The following is a 24,529-nucleotide window of genomic DNA, read 5'->3' on the forward strand; positions in this document are numbered from 1 at the left end:
ACGATTAGAAATAGATAACAATTTATAAAAAGGAAAGAAGTTAAATGGTACAAAAAGATCTATCTACCAATTACCTCAATTTTCCCGGAAGTACAACGCTGCATTTAAAAAATGCACAGTTCATTTAAATTAAAACATATTATCTTTTGTAAAATATCGATTCTTTTAATTATTCTACGTAAAAACAAATCCGTGGAGTATAATATTCAAAAATTAATAGGTTGTAAAGTATTCCATAAAAAATTTGTAATATCACATTTGATGTTTGAAGATTATGCACAATATGAGCAATATACAAAATATGCAAGATAAAAAAACTATGTTTTTAAAATCCTCTAATGAGGAAACAAATTTCTACCCAGGTTCTATAATTTTACCTACTTCCTATAAAAATATGCGTTTGCATGGACATAAATAGTCGTCGACTGTTTATAACGGTGTAACGTCCCGCTAGGAAGAGCCAGCATTTTTTCGTTTCTACTTTTATTATTATAATCAATTTTTAGTTTAAATTCCGTACAAAATGTTTAATTTAATTTTTATTATTAATATTTAGTTTAATTTGTATTATATATTTTTGTAATAAATAATTTTCATTTTTCAAAAGATAATAAGTCGATAAACGTTTAGACGGTAAGTCAGCCGGTAAGCTAGATTATCGATAAATTATCGACGTGCGACCACGTATGCGCCAGCGCAACCCCGATGATCTCGCGGTGATCACTTGGTCGTCACGTGATGGGGAATTCCAGAAATCGAAAGGAATCCTATATTGAAAAAAAGCGCTCAGTCAGCAGAATCTGACTATAAATAGAGGCGTTCCACACGGTGTAAGAGCAGATCTTCTCCGACTTCGGTTGAATACAGACAGCACTCTGGTAGTAGAGGAAAGCTCTGCGCTGAATTGCTTAGGCAACTATACATAGAGCGCAAGAGTAAGCTTTTTCCTTCTCTTTCAGTGGTGACGTGCGAGACTTCGGATCTGTGGACGCCCTACTCATGGTACGCAACGTGTTAACCAGGTGTTTTTACTAAGCCAATACTCAAGTATAAAGAGCTAGCGAGGAGCGGAGCTCCTTGAAACGGCCTGTATTAACACAGCTCTGGCCAGTCCAGAAACCGATTGCGACCTGTAGGCAAAGTCCGCTTGTGTCTGAGGGTACCGTACAAGCCACTGAAGTATAGTTTCGAATACTTAGCGTAGTTGGTGATTGTACAGAGTGTTGGCTGTATCCATAGATTAAGCCGCGTACTATTGCTTAATTACTAATTACTACATAATCATATATTTTCCATTGTATTTTCTAATCTAGGGCGTACTAATTATAATTTCTTATTGTATTTCTATTCTAGCCGCACATATTGTTATACTAACGTTATTATACTCAGAACTAGCATATTCAGCTATCAGTTACTTACCTACTTGAATAAATCTTTAGTCTAGCACATTAATGTTTGGATTTTACTCCTCAACCGCAGACCACGCGAACCTATAATCCCTGATACATTCATACGAGTCGCCTTCTTGGGGAGCCGCTCTCCCTATACGTCGGTGCAGTGACGTGCCTATCTCTGGGTCGTTACAACGGTGGCGTGGAGCACGCTGTGCATGTACTGTAGGGAATATAGTAGGTCTTTGCAGAGAAAATGGTGATGACCTACCCCCCCTCCTCGTAAGCTCCTCTATTCCCAGGCGCCTGTGACTCGCCGTAGACGGTGTAACGAACCGATAAGATTGGGCCCAGGCTGTGGACACTGAATCCTCACGTGATTCAGCTCCATGATTGACCCAATGACCCCTAAACTCCGGAGTTATACTGTTCCTTGGACCCCGATGTCATCTCTATGAAGACTGGCCCTTGGACCTGGTATAGGAGGGGGCCTTCCCTTCCACTATATATAAGTACAACGTCTACGCCACTCTCGTTCTTCTTGTACTTTACCCCTTTTAGGCGTCACAACGGCGTCGAGGGAATGATGATGTAGGAGAGGGGGCCCCACAAATATACAGTAAGCGCTGCATAACTGCAAGAGAGATTGGGACCCATACATTGCATATATCCAGCCGAGGTGTCAATTATATGTTGTTTGTTCTATTGTATTATGATTAACACCCTCGTCTGTGGATTTTCTTCGTTCTTCTTCTTCATAACTGATCATAAATCGTGCAATACTTGTATGTAATCTGTTAATGTAAATTGCTTTTAAAATTCATTTATTTCGCCTTGGTAATTAGTTTTCAAATAAATTACAAAACAATGTTTGTGGCATGCACGCATTCTTCTAAGATTTAAAAATGACGGGAAGATTATTTTTGCAATGTTTCAGAAGCCTAGGATTTTCATATTTATTAATTACATTTATTAATATGTTGTGTACATTATTTTCATCTATACTGTCACCTTCTTCCAATAATTTTGTAAAATTATCACAAAATTTTGTCGCGGAATCTTCATCAACACTTTCACCTTCTCCATACACTTTTACTAAACGTATATTATGTCTTTTTTTGAATCCGTCTAATCAGCCATTACTAACTTTAAAATCAATACGAATTCTTCTTACCAATGAACCATCCAGTAAATTTTACTCCAATATGTCGTACAAGGATGCTGTGATTCTTCGTCGTTTTTGCTGCATCTTCCCTTTGTCAACGAACTCCATAACTTTTGGTGCGTTATTTTTTATCCTCCAAACCTTTACTTATTTCAATATACTACAATTTTTATTATAATGTACTCTACTATTTTTGATTATCCTTTTATTATTATTTTAATAGATAAATATAATTCAAACTATATCATGTTTGGTATCATTTTAATCAGAAAAATCTTACAAATGCGTTAGTAGAAGTTTCATTAAAAAAAAGTCATAAATAAAAAAGTTTTATCGTTGAATTAGAATAGTCACACCGATATTACGGTTCGGATCATATTACACGGCTTCCTGGGCAAGGGTCTCGGTTCGCCAAGGGGGTTCCCCCCATGTGAAGAGGATAGCCACTTTGCACTTATCCAGCTTTTACTGTAAGTCTATGGCCCTCCACCACTTGAGTATAAGCATTTAGACGGAAAAACTTGATATGATATTTATTTTATTATCTATATTTCTTATTCATATATTAAATTTTATCAAAAAATCACGGTTAATGTTAATATAGGCAAAATTAATATTTTGAGAATACCTGCTTCCCCTGTAACGAAATTTTTCCTAGGGGAGCTTAATCGGTGTATTAGTTTTACATTTTTGTTATCTTTAAGGTTATTCCTCCCTGTAGCGTCAATAATAACGCTTGCGGTTCATGTTTAAATGGAATAACGGTTTCTTTGCAAACATCAAGTTTGTGCTTCCTTAGGATTGTTATAATTCCAAGCTTGGCTTGATAATTCGCAAAGCGTGCACCTGAAAATAGAAATAAACAATCACGTTATATGTGTACTCGTGCTACAGTAGAATGCGCTTATTATCAATTTGGATTTGAGATTTCTGATAATATGTATCAAATAGAGTGTTGCGTACGCGTTTTCTATTCGATTGAACAGATGAACTCGCACTTCGCACGCCGAATTAACCTTGTGCGAATTGTTGTTCTTCGAAGTGGACTGTATTGGTCGATGATGGAATGATACGTGAGATACTTCAAAAATGCTTGTTGTCTGGTCTTCGTTGTCGTGTCGTTATATTTATAACGCTACGCTGTGGCGGTTACAAGAATTCGTGAATGCTGATTGGTTCTTGGAAACGGGAGGGGGTGGTGTCGAAAACTGCTGAATTTGACCATGCATATAAGGGAATTTTCGTCCCTTCCAATGGTCATTCGAAGTTCCTGTTGAAACCCTTGAGTGACCCACGCAGGGGTATGAAGAGTCCTATTAATGACCGTAGCAAGTAATAAACCCAAAGAACACCTCGACTTTTGACGAACATCTGGGTAACATAAAAATTATGACTCGACTTCCAAACATGGTATAACGTGTTGATAGACAATAAACTAATTTTTGATAAGTAACGGTTCCTTGGACAGGTATTGCTGTTACGGCAACTTATGCTACAAAAGTTTCGCTACGCGACATAGAGGATAAAAAATACTCATTATCGAAGTTAATTTATTGTAAACGATTGACAATTAAGATCCCTATTCACTGCAACAATTTATGTTGAAAAGTTGAAGGGAACGCTTCAAGAAAACATCTACGTAAATACGTATTTTCTAAAAACTTTTGTTAGGTGAGCGTTGCGAACGAGGCCTAAAGGCTGGTTCAGACACGGCTAGTAATTTAGTCGAGTGGGGAGTAGCTACTTACTACTAAACCGTTTAGTGCATAGAAAAGTGTCCGGACTAGTACAGTTGAGTTTTGAAAATCAAGAGTTCAAGATATATCCCTTAACTAAAGAAATGCGTCCGGACAGGTCTGTCCCGAAGGCTAGTTAGTGGTGGGGCAAGCCTAGTTAGTGGTGGGGGAAGCCTACTCGACCAGCAAAATCCAATGAAACGGATCGACTCGACTAAACCGTTTTACTAAACTACTCGACTAAACTCTAGTGTCCATACACTAAACTACTCGCCACTCGACTAAACTACTAGCCGTGTCTGAACCAGCCTTAAGGGAGCGGAAAAAGCGCGAGTGCCGCGCGCATGTATGTGAGTGAGTAGGGAGAGTAATTAAGCAGAGAGTCGGCAAGATACAGGCCTCGTGTACTACGTAGAGACGTAAAATTAGTGTACTAATAAAGCTATTTGAAAAACGGAAAGATTTGGTCATCCTACGAAAATCTAACAACTTTCATCATGCAATCATGTAGAAGACAGATCTGTTTCAATTAAAAATTAGTTTCGAAAGAAAGGTTTTAGTGAAAGTTTTTTAAGAATTCTTATTGTTTGCTCGAAGTGTAATTATTACAATCAATAACACTAGCCTACTGATAACATTATCGATGATTATAATCATTGGATTCCACTATATTCGAGCCATACAACATTATTTTTTCATTTCATCTTTAATAAAAGTATAATTACTCTGTACGGCAAGAAGGTAATGAGACTGAATGTCTGCTGGCATACGGTGCGGTAATAATGTTATGCGAATGGTCGAAACAGATATATCGCAATATGATCTGGTTAGACAGAGGTGCGAATCAAATAGGTAGGAATTCGAGAGACAAAACAGAGTGGGGAAAAGGCAATATAAACACGAGGCGACGAACAGAGCAAGCTTTAGTTATGTTACGAATACAGAAGATTTATGTTCATTTTTGTGTTCTGGAAGAGTGAAGTTTTTTTTGTATTTAATAGAGAGATTTAGTTGTGATTATTTGTGTTCGAAACCCCCCCGTTAATCGTTCGAATAATCTAAAGCGTCGGCTAATAAGGATCAGACGATAGTTCATTTTCGTAACATACAAAAGTCTATTTTTATTGTGCCGTCACAATCTTTACGATGAACCAACGTTGTAATATAAAATTTTGCGTAAAACTGGGAAAAACTGCAAGTGAAACAATTGACATGTTAAATGCTCTGCCTCATGCACCGACATTTCGTTGGTTCAAACGTTTTAAAAATGGTAAAAATGATATTGTAGATGATGTCTGAAGTGAACAATCAAGAACGACCACAAACCCCGAACTACTAAACAAAGCGAGAGATTTACTTAAAAACGGCGACTCTTTAACACTCCGAAGGATGGCTGATGAATTGAAAGTAAATAAGGAATCCATAAGATTCCTTAGGCGAGTGTTGCATGACAGTGTGTGTACCTGCACACACATCACTAATTTGGCCTCCGCAAACTTTTTTTTATTCCTACAATTAAAATTGAAATTGAAAAATAAATAATTCCAAACTGTGCTTGATATTCAACAGACTGTAACTGACATTACAAGGCAACTAAAAAAAATTAAAGCAGAACAATCTTCAAATTTTTTAAAACAATTATGTAATCGATGTAAACGTTGTATTGAAACGTTGTAACCGAGTTCCGTGGAGATTATTTTGAAGGAAATAAATAAAAAGTCTCCAATGTTATGTATTAGTGTTCTGTATTTTTTACTAGCCTCATTCTTTACTTTCTTGCCGGTCTTATTTATGATACCAAGTGTTTAATGGGTCACATATGTTCCACATGATTTAGATAGAACAAAAGTTAATTCACATTTAGTCAAAACATGTAGTAGTAGACATATACATATGTAGACGGAGCTATAAAATATATTAGCTCAACGGAGGAATAAAAATCGTGGTAAGGAGGTGAATTTTAGGGTTGCCAGATGAACGCAAATATAGACATTCGAACTAGTCAGCAATAGTTCACAGATGGCACTTATATCTATTTTTAGCGATGTTACCATTTTTCTGTGTTCTCGTGCATGCGGGTTTTCAGTTAAGTGGCAGACCCTGCAAATTTGCAGGGTGATCCTCTCGCTAGTGGACCCAAAAGAAAGTGCCGTAACAATAGAACGAAGAAGTCGACACCCCATTTCTGCCATCGCTTACTTGACGGAGGTGGCCCCTGCAGTGAAAACGGCTGTGTGCGTGAAAATATGTTAAGAAAATATTCTGTTGTCCACAGCGTTTAAATGAGACTCTTCTGCTCATTACACACATTTTCACGCACACAGCCGTCTCCGCAGCAGGGGCCACCTTCGTCAAGTAAGCGATGACAGAAATGGGATGGCGACTTCTTCATTCTATTGTTGCGGCATTTCCTTTTGGGTCCACTAGCGAAAGGATTACCCTGTATGAGTAATAATTGGAAATTATTAAAAAAGGTTAATTTAGTCATAAAAGCGTTAAGCGAAATAACCAATATCAAATAACTTATATTTTGGAAAAGATGTTACAAATTACAAAATGATAAAAAGTTTTTCGTTATAGTGTAATGTTAATAGTGCACATTCTTTTTTTGATATCCTGTTTACATTATTTTCGTACATTAATGTATACAGTAAATTATATATAATATTAATACTGTTTTTATTATTGGAAAGATCTTTTAAATATTGTTAGAATATTAAAATTGTCCATACCAATACAAATTCTTGGGCCATCACCAAATGCCAGGAAACTCATGGGGTGTCTGTTGGCAACCGCTTCCTCAGTGAATCTCTCAGGATCAAATCTATCAGGATCTGGGTAAATATTTGGATCTCGATGGATCGGAAATGCTGGTATCCAAACTTTTGTACCTTTTGGTATGGTAATTTTTGTACCATTAAACGTGTAGTTCTTTAATGCTTCTCGCGGTAACATAGGTAATATTGGATATTTTCTCAATGTTTCTGTATAAAAGAACAATAGGTGGAAAATTATGTAAAATTAATAACATTTAATAGAAAAGTATTTTTGGTCATATGTGATTGCTTTATTGAATAATATATACCTTTAAATACTTTTTCCAAATATGTCATTTCTTTAATTTGATCGTACGTTAAAGTTCTCCCATATTTTTCATCATGCTGTTTTATTTCTTTCCGTAATTTGTCCTGTATTTCATGATTTTGCGCTAATTCGTAAAGAGTATGGGATATAGTCGTCGAAGAGGTCTCGAATCCAGCCAAGAATAAGATCAATGCTTGAGCGGTGAGGAACTCATCTGTCAATTCTGTAAAATATAATAATGTTTTGTTTGTTCACTTGCTCCCTGTTATATGTACACTTGCGATCGAATCAGATTTCCCTAGGGAAAATGGCAGTAGAAGGAAAGCAGGAAATTTCAAATTTTATTTTTTACGATAATAATAAATGATTTTGAAAACAAAATTAATCTGTAATTATTAAATATTATAAAATTTAGGGTATAACTGAAAAGTATGAATAACAAAATAAATATTTATTCAAACTTTTCTGTGTAAACGTTTATACGTACATAAGTGGTGAGAGACGACACTTATATGTACATAGTTATTATTAGTTAATGTTATTTACTTTTCAAAATAATCTAACAATCAAACATCAAAAAACAAACAACGTATAAGCGCCATTTCAACTTGTCCTTTATAAATAACTTCATGAATATTAGTCTGTGATGTGACTGCCCCATATGGTTTTTTGAAAGATATGAACAGAATTTCTACAGCGCCTCGTAAAGGTAGCGCTTCTTTCTAGATATGAATCTAGAGCAGTCGCAACGCAAAGCTTACTGTTTTCTAAAAAGAAAGTCAAGATAAGGACTGGTTGTTTTCTTTTCGAGCCTGTAGTTTTAATTCCACTGGGAATCTTAATCTCGTATATACCCTGTATTTTCTTAATATCGTTGATATTAATATAGGTTTTATTAATTCTACGTACTTAAACAAATTGTAAACGGTAAAACTAAATAAACTATGGATGAAACGGGTTCGTCGCGGATTCGTCGCAGGGCACAGCGATGCCAGAATCGTGGGACGTGGGACAAATTTTTACCCTCTCCATTTTTACCCGTCCCAGTGACTCCCCTACTTCAGTTGTTTCATCTAACACAAGCGTGTTGTCCCACGTGTCCGTGTGAGGATAAAAATTTGTCCCACGTCCCACGGTTCTGGCATCACTGCATACATCAGCTATTAGTATGGGACCGCCGCTTTTCTACTGTTTCCACAGGCAACAGCACGGTGACCGATGACCAATATATACCTTGTGTACTTCTATATTCATGAGTTCAACGTATCGTAGCTATGATGGCAGCCGGGAATTTAATATAGCCTAACCTAACCCAATCTACTCTACCTAATCAGTGAATTAAGTTAGGTTAGGGTAAAGTGATATTCTGGTCACCGTTAGGCGACCAGACACACATACTGAGATTCAAAATCATGAAAATTAGTTAAATTTAATTTTTAAGCCCACCCGTAATATATGTATATATATATATATATTGATGTCGGTCGCCGTGCTGCTGCCTGCAAAAACAGTAGAAAAGCGGCGATCCCATACTGATGCGTACGTTGTCACGGACACACACGGATGGCCAGAATTCAATGTGTTAGTTTCAACAGTTTTTCGAAAATATCTCGAAAACTAAGGCCGAGCGGCGGTTATATGTATAGGAAAAAATTGTTCAAAATGTCTAATTTTACAACATATTTAAATTTTATCAAAATCGGTGAGGTGTAACCTAATCTCAATAATTACCAAATTAAATTCTTTCATGACAGTCGGGAACTATTTACTCTATAGCTGTTATTTTATGAATACTGCAAAAAAAAACATTTAACCCGAAACTTTTGATCGCCACTGTATATACTTGTGCTAAAGCCAAGAGGTTAGCGATAGATTCAGACTTGCGAATCGAGAACACGTGCATTTGTCGTTGTTCAGGAGACTCGGTAGAGTCTCCACGCCAAGTAGTTTAGGCTGAAGGCTGGTCCGCCGGCGACAGCGAAACTCTACCGAATATATTATCCCGAAGCAAAGCGTTTTTAGCGTTATGCAAAAAGTAATTTGCTGTTACAGAAAAAGTACGCAACTTAACTTCATTCTAATAACACAATCAGCTTCGGCTTGTCTTTCTCTTTCTTTTGAGCCCAATAACACCTCAATCGGTGCATTTATTTATGAGATATTAATTTTGTTTTGTATCGATAAATTTCGATCAGTTTCATTATCACCTACGTCATGCCTACGTCAGCGTGGATTACACATTTTTGCTGCTAGAGGCGCTGTTAGCGCTGTGGGTTACGTTACGCACATGCGCCGTTACTGATATTCGCGTTTGTTCAACATCATTGCGTACGATACTCTCACGTTAAGATCGTATTGCGACGGCGCGCGGCATCAGCCGCGTCAAGGCGGCGCGTACAAAATTCAAAACGGTAGTATGTACACTCAGTCCCATCGAAGTTGTCGCAGTGAAGTTGCCGCGCTAACGCCGCCGCGGCGTGAATGCGTTAGCGCGCCAACTTCACTGCGACTACTTCGATGGGACTGAGTGTACATCGGTCGCCTATGCATCTACATATGTATTTAACGATGCTGGGTAATCATCAAAACTGCGACAGAAATGACAATACTTTTTCAAATTATTTTGAATAAAATATTTTCTTCACTTCCGTACAAATTATAATCTTTATAAGTAATCTTCTTTATTCCATGGGAACAGAAGAGCAGTAACAATTTATTTTACTTTAAATAATGTAAATGTTAATTATCACCACAAATTATCACAAGATTGTTTCAAACAATATCCAACTCTGATCATACCTTATGAAAATAATGAACAGTCCGTCTATTTACTTCACATGCGTATCATAACTCAAGATCATCTTAATATTACACATATAAAATACTTTCTGTAACCACGACCTCTTTTCGTTGCTTGCCATAACTTTAGGAGTATTGCTGAGAAATTACATATACAGTGTAAAAATATTTTTTAACAAAAAACATCCGACTTCGAAATTCACTAAAAAGTGTAAAATAATTACTATTTCATTTATACCCGTATTCCACAGCTATTAATAAAATCTACTTAATCGTTAAATAGGATACTAAATACATTTCAACCTTTTCGGAGGCGGCGCAAAATTAAAAACTTTTCTTCTACTAGGAAGACCCTAGTTAAGGCGTCGGCAACCTGTGACACATAATCCATTTGATAATTTCAAGTAAACAATATTCAACAGGAATCAACATACCCATTGCCGGTTAACTATACTGCAGTTCACGAGGGACCATACTTAACTCGCGCAGGTTACTAGGTCTAGGGACATTTTTAATAACATGTGTGATTCCCCTATACAGCTTGCTTCTTTCTTGACGATCATATAATTTTTTTCTTTGAAAAATAATAGGAATTTCATTGTATCGTGTATCTTTACCATGTCATCATCGCTTATCAGTTATCGTACGTCATATATTTCTGTCCACTATTTATATGACCGGAAAGTAAGAAGCAAGCTGTAGAGGGGAATAACACACGTTATTAAAAATCTCCCTAGACCTAATGAGCTGCGCGAATTAAGTATGGTCTCTCGTGAAATGCAATATCATGTACATCAGAAGTGCTAACAACTTCTGATACAATCGTTACAATTTCAAATGTTTTCTGCCGTATATATAACGTTTCGAATTTGTTTTCTTACGACTTATTAATTATCAAGTTTGCCATACCGCAATCAAATCGTTATTGGCAGGATTGTATATTCGGGTATTTTTAATTTTGCGACGCCTCTGAAAAGGTTGAAATGTATTTAGTATCCGATTTAACGATTAGATAGATTTTATTAATAGCTGTGGAATACTGGTATAAATGAAGTAGTAATTATTTTACTCTTTTCAGTGCATTTCAAAGTCCGATTTTTTTTTGTAAAAAATTATTTTATTTCACACTTTTTAGTAGAACGAGCAGTATTTGTAGCATGCCGTAAGGTGGTGTATCGTTCTTATTGGATAATTACAACAACAATAGTTATTAACAATAACGAATACCACAAATGTTTGCAAGTGGGATCATCGTAGAAATATCTCCTAGTAGATGTGAAAGGTGTTACGGGCAATGTGTTCAATGTGGGCATTTTGTAAAATAAAATAATTTTTAACAAAAAATACAACCGACTTCGAAATGCACTAAAAAGTATGAAATAATTTCTACTTCATTTATATAAATACCCAACAGCTACTAATAAAACCGATTTACTCGTTAAATAGTATACTAAATAGATTTCAACATTTTCGGTGGCGGCTCAAAATTAAAAACTTTTCTTATACTAGGAAGATTCAGGCGTCGACAACCTATCAAATCATTATTGACAGCATCGTATATTCGAGTATTTTTAATTTTGCGCTGCCTCCGAAAAGGTAACGTAGGAAACCACCCCATGGCTACAAAAATACATGACACTCAATGCTCCAGAGATTAATTCTAACTACATTTCACACATATAAAGTAATTTAAAAAATAAATATTAACCCACAAAAAGTACATTACATGAACAAAAAAGGTAAGGCCAAGTATTATAGTTCATGAACGGAGCACCTCTTTGCACTAATACACAATGCATTTCAGTGTGGCCCTGAAAACGTCGTGATATCTCACAAAAAGTACATTACATGTAAAAAAAAGGTAACGCCAAGTAGTTTAGGCACTATATGGTACATATTTTGTGAATTTTCTAAAAAAGTAATGGATATCATGCAAAACCAACCAAGTATTGTGTTATATATATTTTTCAAAATATTTATACTTGGCGTTTGGCTGTCTCGTTGCGATTCAACAAAATTTGTTGTATGTTATTCCAAACCTGTGAATACATTATCGACTTTATTGGAGCGAAGCTCCTCTATTAAACGACTGATAGGCATTTTTTGTGACTTTTTAACTCAAAAACTGGATTATCAATTTTGACCATTCTTTGCAAGCTGATCACAGTGGTCACTATGAGTGTTTATATAGAATAAAATCAGAGATCGGTGGTGTCCTGGACGAATGGTCACAGAAACTGATACCCATGTTAAGGGGGTAGACGCAGGTAATATAGACAGGTGACATTACCGGCAAAAATGGGCCTAAAAAGGGGTTTACGGGAATACACTTTTCGTCCTTATATGAGAAGATTTAGGGCTGGGTGAGGATTCGTTCGAGACAGGAAGGTCCAATGCAGGGCGCTCTGGTCATGGTTCAACAAATTTTGTTGAATCGCAACGAGGCAGCCAAACGCCAAGTGTAACGACCCAGAATGAGTACGTTACTGCACCGACTTGTAGGGAGAGCGGTTCCCTTAGAAGGCGACTCGTAATCAGTGTTTTAGGGATTTTAGGTTCGTGTGGTTTGCGGTTAAGGAGTGAAATCCAAACACTAATGTGCTAGAAACTAATGGAAAATTGTTTATTCAAAAATAGAAAGGTAAGTGAATATTGAAATATAATACAAAATCGCTAGTATCACAATAAGTGCGGCTAGAATTAGGAATACAATAAGAGATTATAATACGTTCGCCCTAGATTGGGAATACAATTGAAAAATATGTAATTAGTAATTAATATATGTAAGTAAAAATTAATAATTGTAATTAATCGTAATAATCGATAGCGCTAATGCGAATGCGGCGTGGTCTTCTTATACAGTCAACACTCTGTTTGTTTTCAACAATAATTATGGAAACTAAACTCCAGAGGTTTGTGCTAGACTATTGGAATCAAGTTAACCCTTCCTATAGGTCGCAATCGGTTTCTGGTTATACCAGAGCCGTGTTAGACGCAGGCCGTTCAAGGAGCTCCGCTCCTCGCTAGCTCTTTACACTTGAGTGTTGGCTTAGCGTAACACCTGTATAACACGTTGCGCACCGCGAATAGGAGGTCCACTGATCCGTAGTCCTGCACGCCACCAGTGGAATAGTAGGAATTAGCTGTAGCTCGCGCTCTATCGCTGCCTAGACAGTTCAGCGCAAGCTCTTCTCTACTGATCAGAGTGTTGTCTGTTTCAGACCGAGGTCTGAGAAGATCTGCTATGAAACTGTGCGGAACGCCTCTATTTATACTCAGATTTTGCTGAGTCGGCACTTTTTTTCTGCATAGAGTTCTTGGGGTAGCTGGGTTTTTCCCGTCACGTGGTGGTCCAGCATCCCCACTCTAGAATACTACCCCACCGTATGGTTACTGGGGTTGCGCTCGCGCGTGCGCGGTCGGACGTCGATAATTTATCGGTAAACTGTTTTACCGTCCGACTTATCGACTAAACTTTTATCGATGTATTTAACAGACTCGGTTATCGACGAAAAATGAAAATGTTTATTACAGAAATTTATACATTAAATATTAACAATAAAAATAAAATAGAACACCTTGTATGAAATATAAAAATTAATTACAATAAAGAAAATGAAAACAAAAAGATATTGCGCTTGATTATCGGGTCGTTACACAAGTATAAATATTTTGAAAAATATATATAACATAATACTTGGCTGGTTTTGCATGATATCCATTACTTTTTTAGAAAATTCACAAAATATGTACCATATACTGCCTAATTACCTTTTTTTTACATGTAATGTACTTTTTGTGGGATTCAACCTCTTCTTTTACGAAGTTCAGTTTGTTGAGCCAGCGTGTCTCTGCTAATAAACCATATTATTAGAACTTGGTGTAACTCATTCACCCGAATCCCAACACTTTCAATTTTTAATAAATATTTCTAATTAAGTGAGTCAACAAACTGCCATGTGGAAATTTATACTACCCGTAATTATATGAGTATGCATAATAATAGGGGCAATAGGTTTGAATGCAAAACCCATCACACATACATATATGGGTAATGTAGTAATCAACGCATTAAAGAATACTTAAGGAGATTGTGATTGTTTTGTTAAATAAGATTATGTTCCAAAAGAAGATCGCTTATATTTTGTATTATGAATCCAAATACTCACCAACAGTTGGCAGCTTTTCAGGGTGTTCTCGAAGTTCCATGAGTGTGTTAATAAAATCTGGTCTATATATATTATTTTCTTTCCTGTATCTCATAGTATCAGATACCATATTTATAAAAAATTCGTTCACTCCAACAGCTTGAACATAATTTCCAATCAAAACGTATAGTCGAGGGAAGAACTGCCTTAATGCAGTTCTAACTGTCGTTCGAAAACCTGGTGCTAAAATTCTTCTGCCCATTTCACGGAATTTACTATTTTCGTCCGAGAGAGCATTTGTAACAATCCCAAAGACACAGCTACCGATTACATCGGTAGTAAATTTTGCAGCTAATTCGCGACATTCTATTGGCTCTTGTTTCTCTATCATTTTGTCCAAATATTTTTCCAAATGTTGCGCACAGTCTATTATAAGAGGAAACATCTCTCTCAGTTTGCCGGAAGTAAAAGTTGGTGAAAGTTTTGCCCTCAGTGGTTTCCATCTTTCGGATTCCAGAAAGAAGAGATGTTCCGCTAATGGTTCTACCTATGAATACAATGGCGCAACCATAATTACAAAAGGATTAAAAAATTTTTTTTTCATAACTTATTAATACTGTGATAACATCAAGTATAATTTTCTTTACTTTTGCTAATAACCGGCAAAATTTGGTGAAATTAAAAATATTCTGGTTTTTAATTTTTTGGTGGCTGAGGGGGGGGGGGCCTGTTGAACCCATTAGTTACGCCACTGTTGCAATTCATAGTATTATTTAATCCGACGTACATGTGGGTCTCATAGACCCCATTTAAGAATTCAAGTGATTACGAAACTGTACGCAATGTAAGATTAAATAGTTATTTACATTATTATTAAATAGTATTAATATAAATTGAATACAAGATATAGTAACATTTGGACACCTTTTTATCCTTATAATTGTTAAACGAAAGAGTTTCATATAGTGAGAGAACAATTTTTAAAGAAACAGTATAGAATCTAAAAAATAAAAAATATAAAATACGAAATTAAATTCAGATTGGAACTCTCTCCATGGTCCGTCGTCCGAATAATTAAAAACTCGTTGATACAAGCTGATTCGTGTCATCCAATGCGTATTAAAAGTTTATATACACGCTACTTTTCACCAAAACTAAATCTGTAATTATTAATTTTTTCTGTCAAAAGTAAATTACATTTATCTAATACGGTTACTTTGTTGTGTAAAACGAAGAAATATAAGCAATTGTAAATTCTGATCTCGAAATTTTATTACCCACATTGACTGATCTATTCATCATAGTCATTCAATTAGATTAAATAACACAACGTCATCTATTGAAATAATTGGTTAGTGATTAGAATGACTTTTGTACCTTTTTATAATAAGGTAGTCCTCGATCTGCAAATATAGGGAAATCCTTAACAAGAACATCTTTTATCAAATCCAAATCATTGACAATCAAAGTAGGGGTTGTTGCTTCAAATATTCCAAACAATGGTTCATGTTTGAATTCGTCATATAGTCTCTTCACAGCCTCACTCATCGATTCCTTTTTAAAGGCTATTTCTTTCAAATTTCCAAAAAGTATTGTAGGTGCTGGTCCAGGTATGTTAAGTTTCTTCCAAAAATCATAGTTAGAAGTGTGATGGTAATAGAGATAAAGAAGCACAAGAGCGATGCTGCAGAGTATTTGGAAATATTCTATCATGTTGTTCCAGATTTTCTAAACAGATCTTGAACAAGCAAAAGCTGGTTATTAATCCAAGTAATATGGTAGGGTAGGATATGATCCTGTCAACATTAAAGCTATAGTTTCTCTTCTTAAAATTAGCAAGGCAGTTTTGAGTAGAGAATCAAGTGTAGAGAATAAGATTTAAAGAACTGTTTATTCCTTTTGAATACAAGGAATACTTTAACAGATATGTGCAAAATAAAAGTGAAAATGCTATTGTTTATACATTAAAAACTGCTATAAAATATATACCCTATACAGTAACGTCTCTCACACTGCCCCTTAGCTCGGAGTCAAAATGGGACAACTTCGGAAGAGTAGAATCGTTTTTTGAGCCTTGCAGCTCCCTTTTGTAGTTTGCCGAACAAAGAAAAGGGCTACGAATAAAAGAGACGGACAGCATGATGCATCAACTTTTTTAATATGCAATTACTAATATCATATTGGTGAGATTTTTGTGGTTAATATCAGACCAAACACGATATAATTTGGACCACGTTTACTTATTAATACCTATTGGGTAATTTATTTCATTATCGCTTTAAATGAATTACAAAAGCGGATTTCTAGAAGAAATACACAAGATATTCGTACACATTACATGTTGAATACGTAAGTTGGGTCTGTGCAATGTGGAAACAGCTTACATTCGAGAGACAACGTGGTGGTATAGCCTACGTTTCACGGACAATGTGAGGAAAAGAGTAACATTCCCCCCCAGAAACCTGACTTATCGTAGAGCGTTGCGCATTTCCGGTTGCATGTCGTTGTCAAACAAAAGAAAAGGAAAAAGGGACGATCGTGTGTGTCTCTTCCGTTCAAATAAATAAAAGTTCATTCGTTCGTTTTTCTGTACACTGGACGGTTGTATTCTTGTTTTCTGCCTGATCCTTGCTCGAGCTGTCGGGATTTTCCTTCCATAACTCAACAGTATTAAAAAAGTGTTAATGTATTAAGAATCAGAACTGAAACCGTAGAATCGGGATTCGAACTGAATCTCCTGGTTTCTCACTTCTACCGTAGTGTCATGGACGAGATTATATTATTTTATCGACTCGTCGATGCTGTTGCCACATTCTTAGGCGGCTTGAGCATCGAGCCGATAACGTAGAAATGACGAGAGCAGCCGAACGGAGAGCTCACACGGATACGTGGGACAATACGCTTGTGTTAGATAAAACAACTGAAGTAGAGGAGACACTAGGGCGTCGTGGAGAGGGTAAAAATTTGTCCCACGTCCCAGGATTCTGGCATTACTGATGGCAGCGATACCTTTCTCATCGCCCACAAATAAGGGAAAGAAATAATCGAATCACCTACCATCTAGATTAACCAATCTCTAAATCATATCATATTCCTCTTTTTCCTTTCTTTTTACGTTGTGTCTCGCCTCATATCGCGCACGCGCACGTCGCAACGTAACATTCCACTAAAAAGTGTGAAATAAAATAATTTTTAATAAAAAATACAACCGACTTCAAAATGCACTAAAAAGTGTAAAATAAATTCTATTTCATTGATTCCAATGCTCCACAGCTATTAACAAAATCTATGTAATCGATAAATAGTATACTAAATACATTTCAACCTTTTCGGAGGCGGCCCAAAATTAAAATTACCCGAATAAACGATGCTGCCAATAACAATTTGACTGTGGTATGAAGAACTTGGTAATTAATAAGTCGCAAGAAAAAATATGGAATGTTATAGATACGGTTGAACACATTTGTAATTTTAACGATTGTATCGGAAATTGGCACCACTTCTGATGTACATGTAGTTAATCCGCAGTGGGTGTGTTGATTCCCGTTGAATATTGTTTACTTGAAATTATCAAATGGGTATCAAATTATCACTTGGTGATCCGCGGGTCATAGGTTGCCGATACCTGAACTGGGATCTTTTTAGTAGAAGAAATGTTTCTAATTTTGCGCCGCCTCCGAAAAGGTTGAAGTATGTACTATTTATCGATTAGATAGGTTTTATTAACAGCTGTAGAGAATTGGTATTAATGAAATAGAAATTGTTTTACACTTTTTAGCGCATTTTGAAGTCGGTTGTATTTTTTGTTAAAAATTATTTTATATACTATATATATTTAACACAATTTTCAAATCTTGGGGGTGAAAATTGATTATGGATCAACGACTGAAATTTTAAAATATAATCCCTCGTGTGGGGATTAATCTCATAATACAATGGGATGACTCTGTTACGTGCTGCGCGCGCGCGCGTGTGCTTGGGACGCTACCGTGTGTGTCAGCTGTTGTATGAGCGGAAAAGTATGTAATGTGGTAGTGTGGTAATCGAGTACATATTACTGTTAACACGTGCGCGGGCAGTAAGAATTTTAATGAGCTACAAAAATAGACAGATGAGTTCTTATTAAACTGTGATATCCAAATTTTGATAAAAAAATATTAACACTATTTGATTGTAATAATTTATGAAAATTATAAATTTCAATGGATATGTTTCCAAATGGCCCTGTCAGAATTGAGAACTCAGGTTCGGTATATGTATAACTTAAATTGACTACCAGAAACCGATTAAAATTGGTTTCAGATCTGGATGTCTTACCATTTTTAAGATATCGTGGTAAGAAGTTTTATAAAATTTTGGGTCTAACAATAAGTATGCGCTGTTCGATATTGACCATGCGCGATTCAATACTGCGCATGTGCGGAACATTAGGTGGTCCGGGGCCGGAAATTTCGGTGGCAAACGGGGCTCTGGCTGTGGACGAAAAGCGATGTATTAAATGAAAACGTCCTAGATAAAAATTGCTTACACGCCGACAGAGAGTCTAGCGCAACAAGTTCCGAAGCCGTACCCACATTATGAGAATAGTGAATAGGTTTGGTTACGCTATTTTAAATGGGGCGGGGGTGTGCCCATTTGTTCGACAATATGATGGAATAGTGACGTGTTGGCATGTTAACATTATATGTACTATGATCTTGGTACGGCTTCGGAACTTTTACCGTTGGATCTTTCGTACCTGAATACAATGATTAGTATCCATGAGTTGACAGCTTTTCCATTTCCGGTGACACTTGGAGGGTGGTGGCTGCTGGGGAGTGAATTTAATAGCGCAATGCGCCCTTTAACACCGCTGGTATAAGTGTAAACTTGGGAACAATAGGGCGGGTTATGAATCCCACGAGGCTCACAAAACAATGAGGTTAGGTTAGGTTCCGTGTATGCACAGTATCGAATAGCGCATGGTCAGGATCGAATAGCGTATATGTAGTCCCAGAATATTTCAAAACTTCTTACCACGGTATCTCAAAAACGGTAAGACATCCAGCTCTGAAACCAATTTTAATCGGTTTCTGGTAATCAATTTAGGTTATATACCGAACCCGAGTTCTCAATTTTGACGGGGCCATTCGGAAACTTATCCATTTCAATATTATAGCATTCATGTCATTTTAGATCACAATTACAATGAATGCTATGTTACGTCCGGATTATTTTTAATAATCCGACCGTGGCTAGGATCCATTTTCCTTTTTTTTTCTTTTATTTTATTTTCAATAGTTTACCAGCTAATGTACCTAATTTGTGTGCCTCGTCGGTGCGACGCACTTGGAAGTATCCCAGGCGAGGAACACAAAAGAAGGCTATATTTGGCTCTTTCGAATAATTCAAATTAATCTTCCTTGGGACGATTGCCGTTGGAACTACGTTTGGAAATGTATAGAAATTTGTAACCGTTAAGGTCAAGGAGAGGTATCATAACATCCTTCGCCGCGCGGTTAAGCAGTGCGACGCACTTGGAGGTATCCCAGCTTAACTGCGCAGAATAAAGAAAATGCGATTGTTGCTTTACTTTACAAGCAGATACCTCCCATACCTATAGAGCATGCGTCAGCTGGTCCTTCCACGGGAGAATGAGTGCAATAAAGAATGAAAGTGATTTGTTCTGAATGATATGAAGCGATTTGAATGGAAATGGAAAGCGAGGTTTGCGTGACAACCACTGGGAATTTGAAAACGTCGACCAACGTTCGGGAACGTTCGAGACAACGGTCGACGGGGATCATAAACACATATTGTTGCGGATAGGCAATAAAAGCTGCCAAGCATTTACAAGAAATATTCTGAAATAAATTCCTAGAATGTTAATATATATTCAATATGCGTGAATCTTCGTTAAAAAGCGAATGGAATGCTCCCATAATTTATTAAAAGTAAAACATCATACCCTCGTCACGAAAGCCGGAAAATGCGTGTAATAAATCGAACATCGATTATGAAATACGTCGAATGAATTAAAAAGACCAAATACTATTAACTATACGAATATTATAACGAATAAATAAAACGTTAATCGACACCAGAGTTTCGTTCATAAAAGCTTCATTAATTAATTGAGAAACGAATAAAATCAAATAGAAGCTATTTTGAAGATTCTAGAAGGTATAGAAATTGCGACGCACGAAATTCATGTAGCGCTGTAGGGGTAAAAGAGAGATAGTCAACGATAGACAGAGTCGGAAGGAAGGCCAAGGAGGGATGAGAACTCGGGAAACGCGCCTAGATAAAACCAATGCGTGCGGGCCGTCCCCTTCGACACGTACCCTGATTTGCCAAATGATGTCCCCATTTTGGGGTACCGATCGCGGGTCGAACCCTGAGACACGATCGCTTAACTGAGGCAAATCACTCTTCGTCGAAAAATCGCAAGGTACGTGACGGGGAGCCCGTGTTCGCGTAGAGACAGAGTTGTCTACGGAATCGTGTAATTAGATTGCTCGGCAAAGTTCCTCCGTGTAACGAGGCAGAGTGTCGAGAGTGTTTCAATTCGCGATTGTCGTGTCAAGGACTCATACGAATACGTTAAATTCTTTTCATACTCTTCTTTTCATTCTCTTTCGTTTTTAAATCGACCGATAATTAATTATATTTCCTTTTTTCGCGCCGCGTTGTTCTCGTATATTGTTTCGTAATTCGTATCCGTAACGCCGTAACGAAGGCTCAAACGCGAGCGCGTAGTGCGTGTGCATTCAGTTCTCATTCTCTCTTCGATTTTCCAGATTTCTAGACCATCACCACAGCTTTTTCGTATACGAAACCCATTGCAATATTATATATATATATATATTATATATAGATCGCCGTTTTGCCCTCACTCGACACCAGATTCGTTGTGTTAACAAAGATATAGAATGTGCAACTCACCAATTCGATGTAATATATACATATATATATATTAACGAATCTGGTGTCGAGTGAGGGCAAAACGGCGATCTACGAGGCTGCTGGTCGTGGAAGTATCCCACTAGATCGTTCCGTTCTTAGCGCAAAATTCGAGGTAACAAAAGAAATATTAACATTTTCCGTTTACACGCGCGCGAAGACGGCCCACGAGACTGTTAGTCTTGGAAGTATCCCACTGGGACCGTCTTCTTTTCCGATCGTTAATATGAGATAAAACACCGAAGTTCGAATCACGATTTCTAATAATAATATTGTTTTCCTCTCAGTTTTTGTCAGAAGTTCATTACATTTATACTACACGTACTTCGTTCTGATTTAATATCCGTTCTAACATATTATTTTCTAACACAATTTTCTTTATTCATATATTCCATACAGTTCGCACATTTTGTTAATCAAACCATTTTGTTGTAATTATTTTACTCGGAATTATACACATCTTACCTATATTCGATTTCTAATAATTTGCGTTCAAACACCCTTTTCATTTCCTTTGTTAACACGCCTACCTTCTTGCACGAATTCACACGAGGGGCCCGTATGGGACCAGAGCATTGACGGACTCAATAAATAATCCAGGATCTTACTTTAAATTTTTCGATTCTTTTAAATTGTTCCAATCGTTACCGACCTAACATCGTCGAGCACGATTGGGACTGGTGGCAGCGATAATACCGTTCTCAACCGCGCATTAATTACTCAGAAAGTAAAAGAAATAATAATATAACTAAACAAAAATTTCTTTTCTTTTTATTTTGTACGTCGCGCGCCGAAAACACGCTCGCGACGTACCAGCTATATCATTCACGTCCACGACCGTGTTAACAGTAATATACAAATGAAGATTTGGGCTGCTTAACACAGCTAATGGCCGAATTATATTTAACGTCAATGTTTACGTCAAGTAATCATATAAAAAAAGTGAATAATGTTTTAATGGTCGTCTACAAATCATACATATAAACATGTACATAATCGGAGAAATTTTACGGTTAAAGAGCAAATAGCTATTAAAGGATACCATGGGTATACGGATTATGCGTACTTTCGGCACTGGTGCGGCGAGGTAGGCACACAATGGCCGCCTTCTTGGTCAACCAATCTTGATCAACCAAGATCCAAACTTACAAAACATATACAGTGAAACCTCGATAACTCGAACCTCAAGGGAAGGGAAAAAATGTTCGAGTTACAGAGATTTTGACTTATCGAGTTTTCAAGTAACAGAGGTTCGATGAAAGAAAATTCGGGTAAACTTTACCTCAGGGGCCCAAAAATTATGGCCTTTTTTTACCTTCTTGAACTATTTTACGTATAGAATCTAAAAATCCTAGTTTTAAGGCGCGGAATTCATTGGTTTAGAAGTTATACGTGTGTAAAAGTGAGCGTTTTCAGCGTATTTGACAGGTTATTTCGACACCAAATTGACTGTTCCCCGCATCCAATCCTTTGCCGACCGCCAGTTGGGCTCTATTCGTTGGGTGTGAGTACCATCAGTTCCTATCAAATCCGAGGGGATATTGTTTCGGACCTCTCTCTTTCCACCACTGTCTGTCCTTTTCTACGTTCACGCTTGGCTGCTCGTCGCGTGTAACCCGAGATTCGACACCTCGACTGGATATATGCAACGCCTGGGTCCCAATGTTTGTTGCATATATCCAAGTTTTACTGTACCGGGTTTAGGCCGCCACTTATGTACATAATTCTGTTTTACCGACGGCGACTCCACTTATTGGACGACAACAGGCTACAAGTTAATATGGCGTCGAAGTAACATGTAAAATACGCTAAAAACGCTCAGTTTTACACACACATAACTTCTGAACCGATGGATTCCGCGTCTTAAAACTAGGATTTTTAGATTCTACTCGTTAAATACTTCAAGAAGATAAAAAAAAGGCCATAATTTTTGAGCCCCTGAAGAAAAGTTCAGCCGAAAATTCGACTTATAGAGGTTGATAAAGTGCTAACGGGAATCTTGAACTCTTTAGTAATATCCTTTTTCTTTTTTAATCCAGTTTTAACTGCTTCGATCACTTTTACTTTATCAGCCAATGTTAATGTGTTTAACTTTCGTATCGTATTCATTTTGTGAATATAAAGCCGTAGAAAAGAAAAAAAAGTGACAGAACTGTTTTAATGTATTCTTCCAAACTTTAGCATTGAATTCTTTTTGTGATAAAGAAACGTGCCGTTTTCACTTTATCAAATGACTTCACTGTTTCACTTAATAAAGGAATATACAGTTGACGATCACAAAACTGTTAAATCTATAGGATCGATGAACTGATATATATATTATGTATAGAAGTAAACTTCGACTTGTAGAGGTTATGGTTCTGCTAAATTCGAGTTGTAGAGGTAAAACAAGGTCGGATCAGTTTGCACGCCAGGTGCACGCATAAACTCCGTGGGTTCCTAGATAGCTGTGTCTTTGTTGATTATAATTATTAGTTTTTGCCTCAAAATCCACTTATTCACTATATACATTATATATATGTAAGCTGATCCGACCTTGTTTACTTTTAAAACCACGTGCCAATGTGAGTAAGTGGATTTTGGGGCAAAAACTAATAATCAACAAAGACACAGCTACACAGGCTCACGAAAGTATTGGAACGATGGTATATTTCTAATTAAAAGGAACACAGACTGTATAGTATACAAAATATTTTGAAATTATCGTATGTATTGTGTATGGGGAATATGTGTGGATAACGTGTATAAATTTCATTGAAATCATGTAACACATATCCGAGTTAAAAAGACTTTATTAAACTTAATAACACATCGTAAGTCACAAAAGTATTTGAACTGTAAGGGCAATCGTTGTATTAATAACATTTCTAAGTCGCGGCGAATGTAAACAAACATTGCTCAGTATATACACAGCTAGTCTAAGAGCAATACTGTTCAAAACTTGCGTTGCAATTTATTTAAAGACGAATTCTTGCAAAATGAATTCGAAAAAGTGGGAAACAAGTCGGAAAGAGAACTGATAGTAAAATGGTACAAAGAAGGAAAATCTATGAATGAAATTGCAGAACTTATAGATAGAAGTAAGTCCACAGTTCACTATATTCTTAAAAAGTTTAATAACGAAGAAACCACTGCAAATAAACACCGCTGTGGTCGACCAAAAAAGTTAACGGAGAGAAAAAAAAGGACAGTGGTTCGACAAATTAAAAAAGATCCCTTTACTTGTGCACCAAAATTGGTGGCGATAGTGGCAACGCAATTTAA

General features: G+C 36.6%; 1 protein-coding gene across 2 annotated transcripts in view; it reads right to left on the bottom strand.

Moving 5' to 3' along the window:
* Positions 1–3,013: 3,013 nt before the first annotated feature.
* Positions 3,014–24,529, bottom strand: part of LOC114881277 (cytochrome P450 6a2-like) — a 31,168-nt gene continuing 9,652 nt past the window's right edge. Inside the window, exons 2-6 of one of the 2 annotated variants that reach the window (XM_046288581.1) lie at positions 15,701–16,061; positions 14,345–14,870; positions 7,378–7,599; positions 7,025–7,276; positions 3,014–3,402 (exon numbers count right to left, since the gene is read on the bottom strand). In XM_046288581.1, the coding sequence (XP_046144537.1) occupies positions 3,239–3,402; positions 7,025–7,276; positions 7,378–7,599; positions 14,345–14,870; positions 15,701–16,036 (1,500 nt within the window). In that variant the 5' untranslated portion in view covers positions 16,037–16,061 and the 3' untranslated portion in view covers positions 3,014–3,238. Of the gene's footprint in view, positions 3,403–7,024; positions 7,277–7,377; positions 7,600–14,344; positions 14,871–15,700; positions 16,115–24,529 lie in introns of those variants that run through there. The other variant, XM_046288580.1, reaches the window with a different exon arrangement.

The sequence above is a fragment of the Osmia bicornis genome, chromosome 14 (genome assembly GCF_907164935.1).
Source record: "Osmia bicornis bicornis chromosome 14, iOsmBic2.1, whole genome shotgun sequence".
NCBI lineage: Eukaryota > Metazoa > Arthropoda > Insecta > Hymenoptera > Megachilidae > Osmia > Osmia bicornis.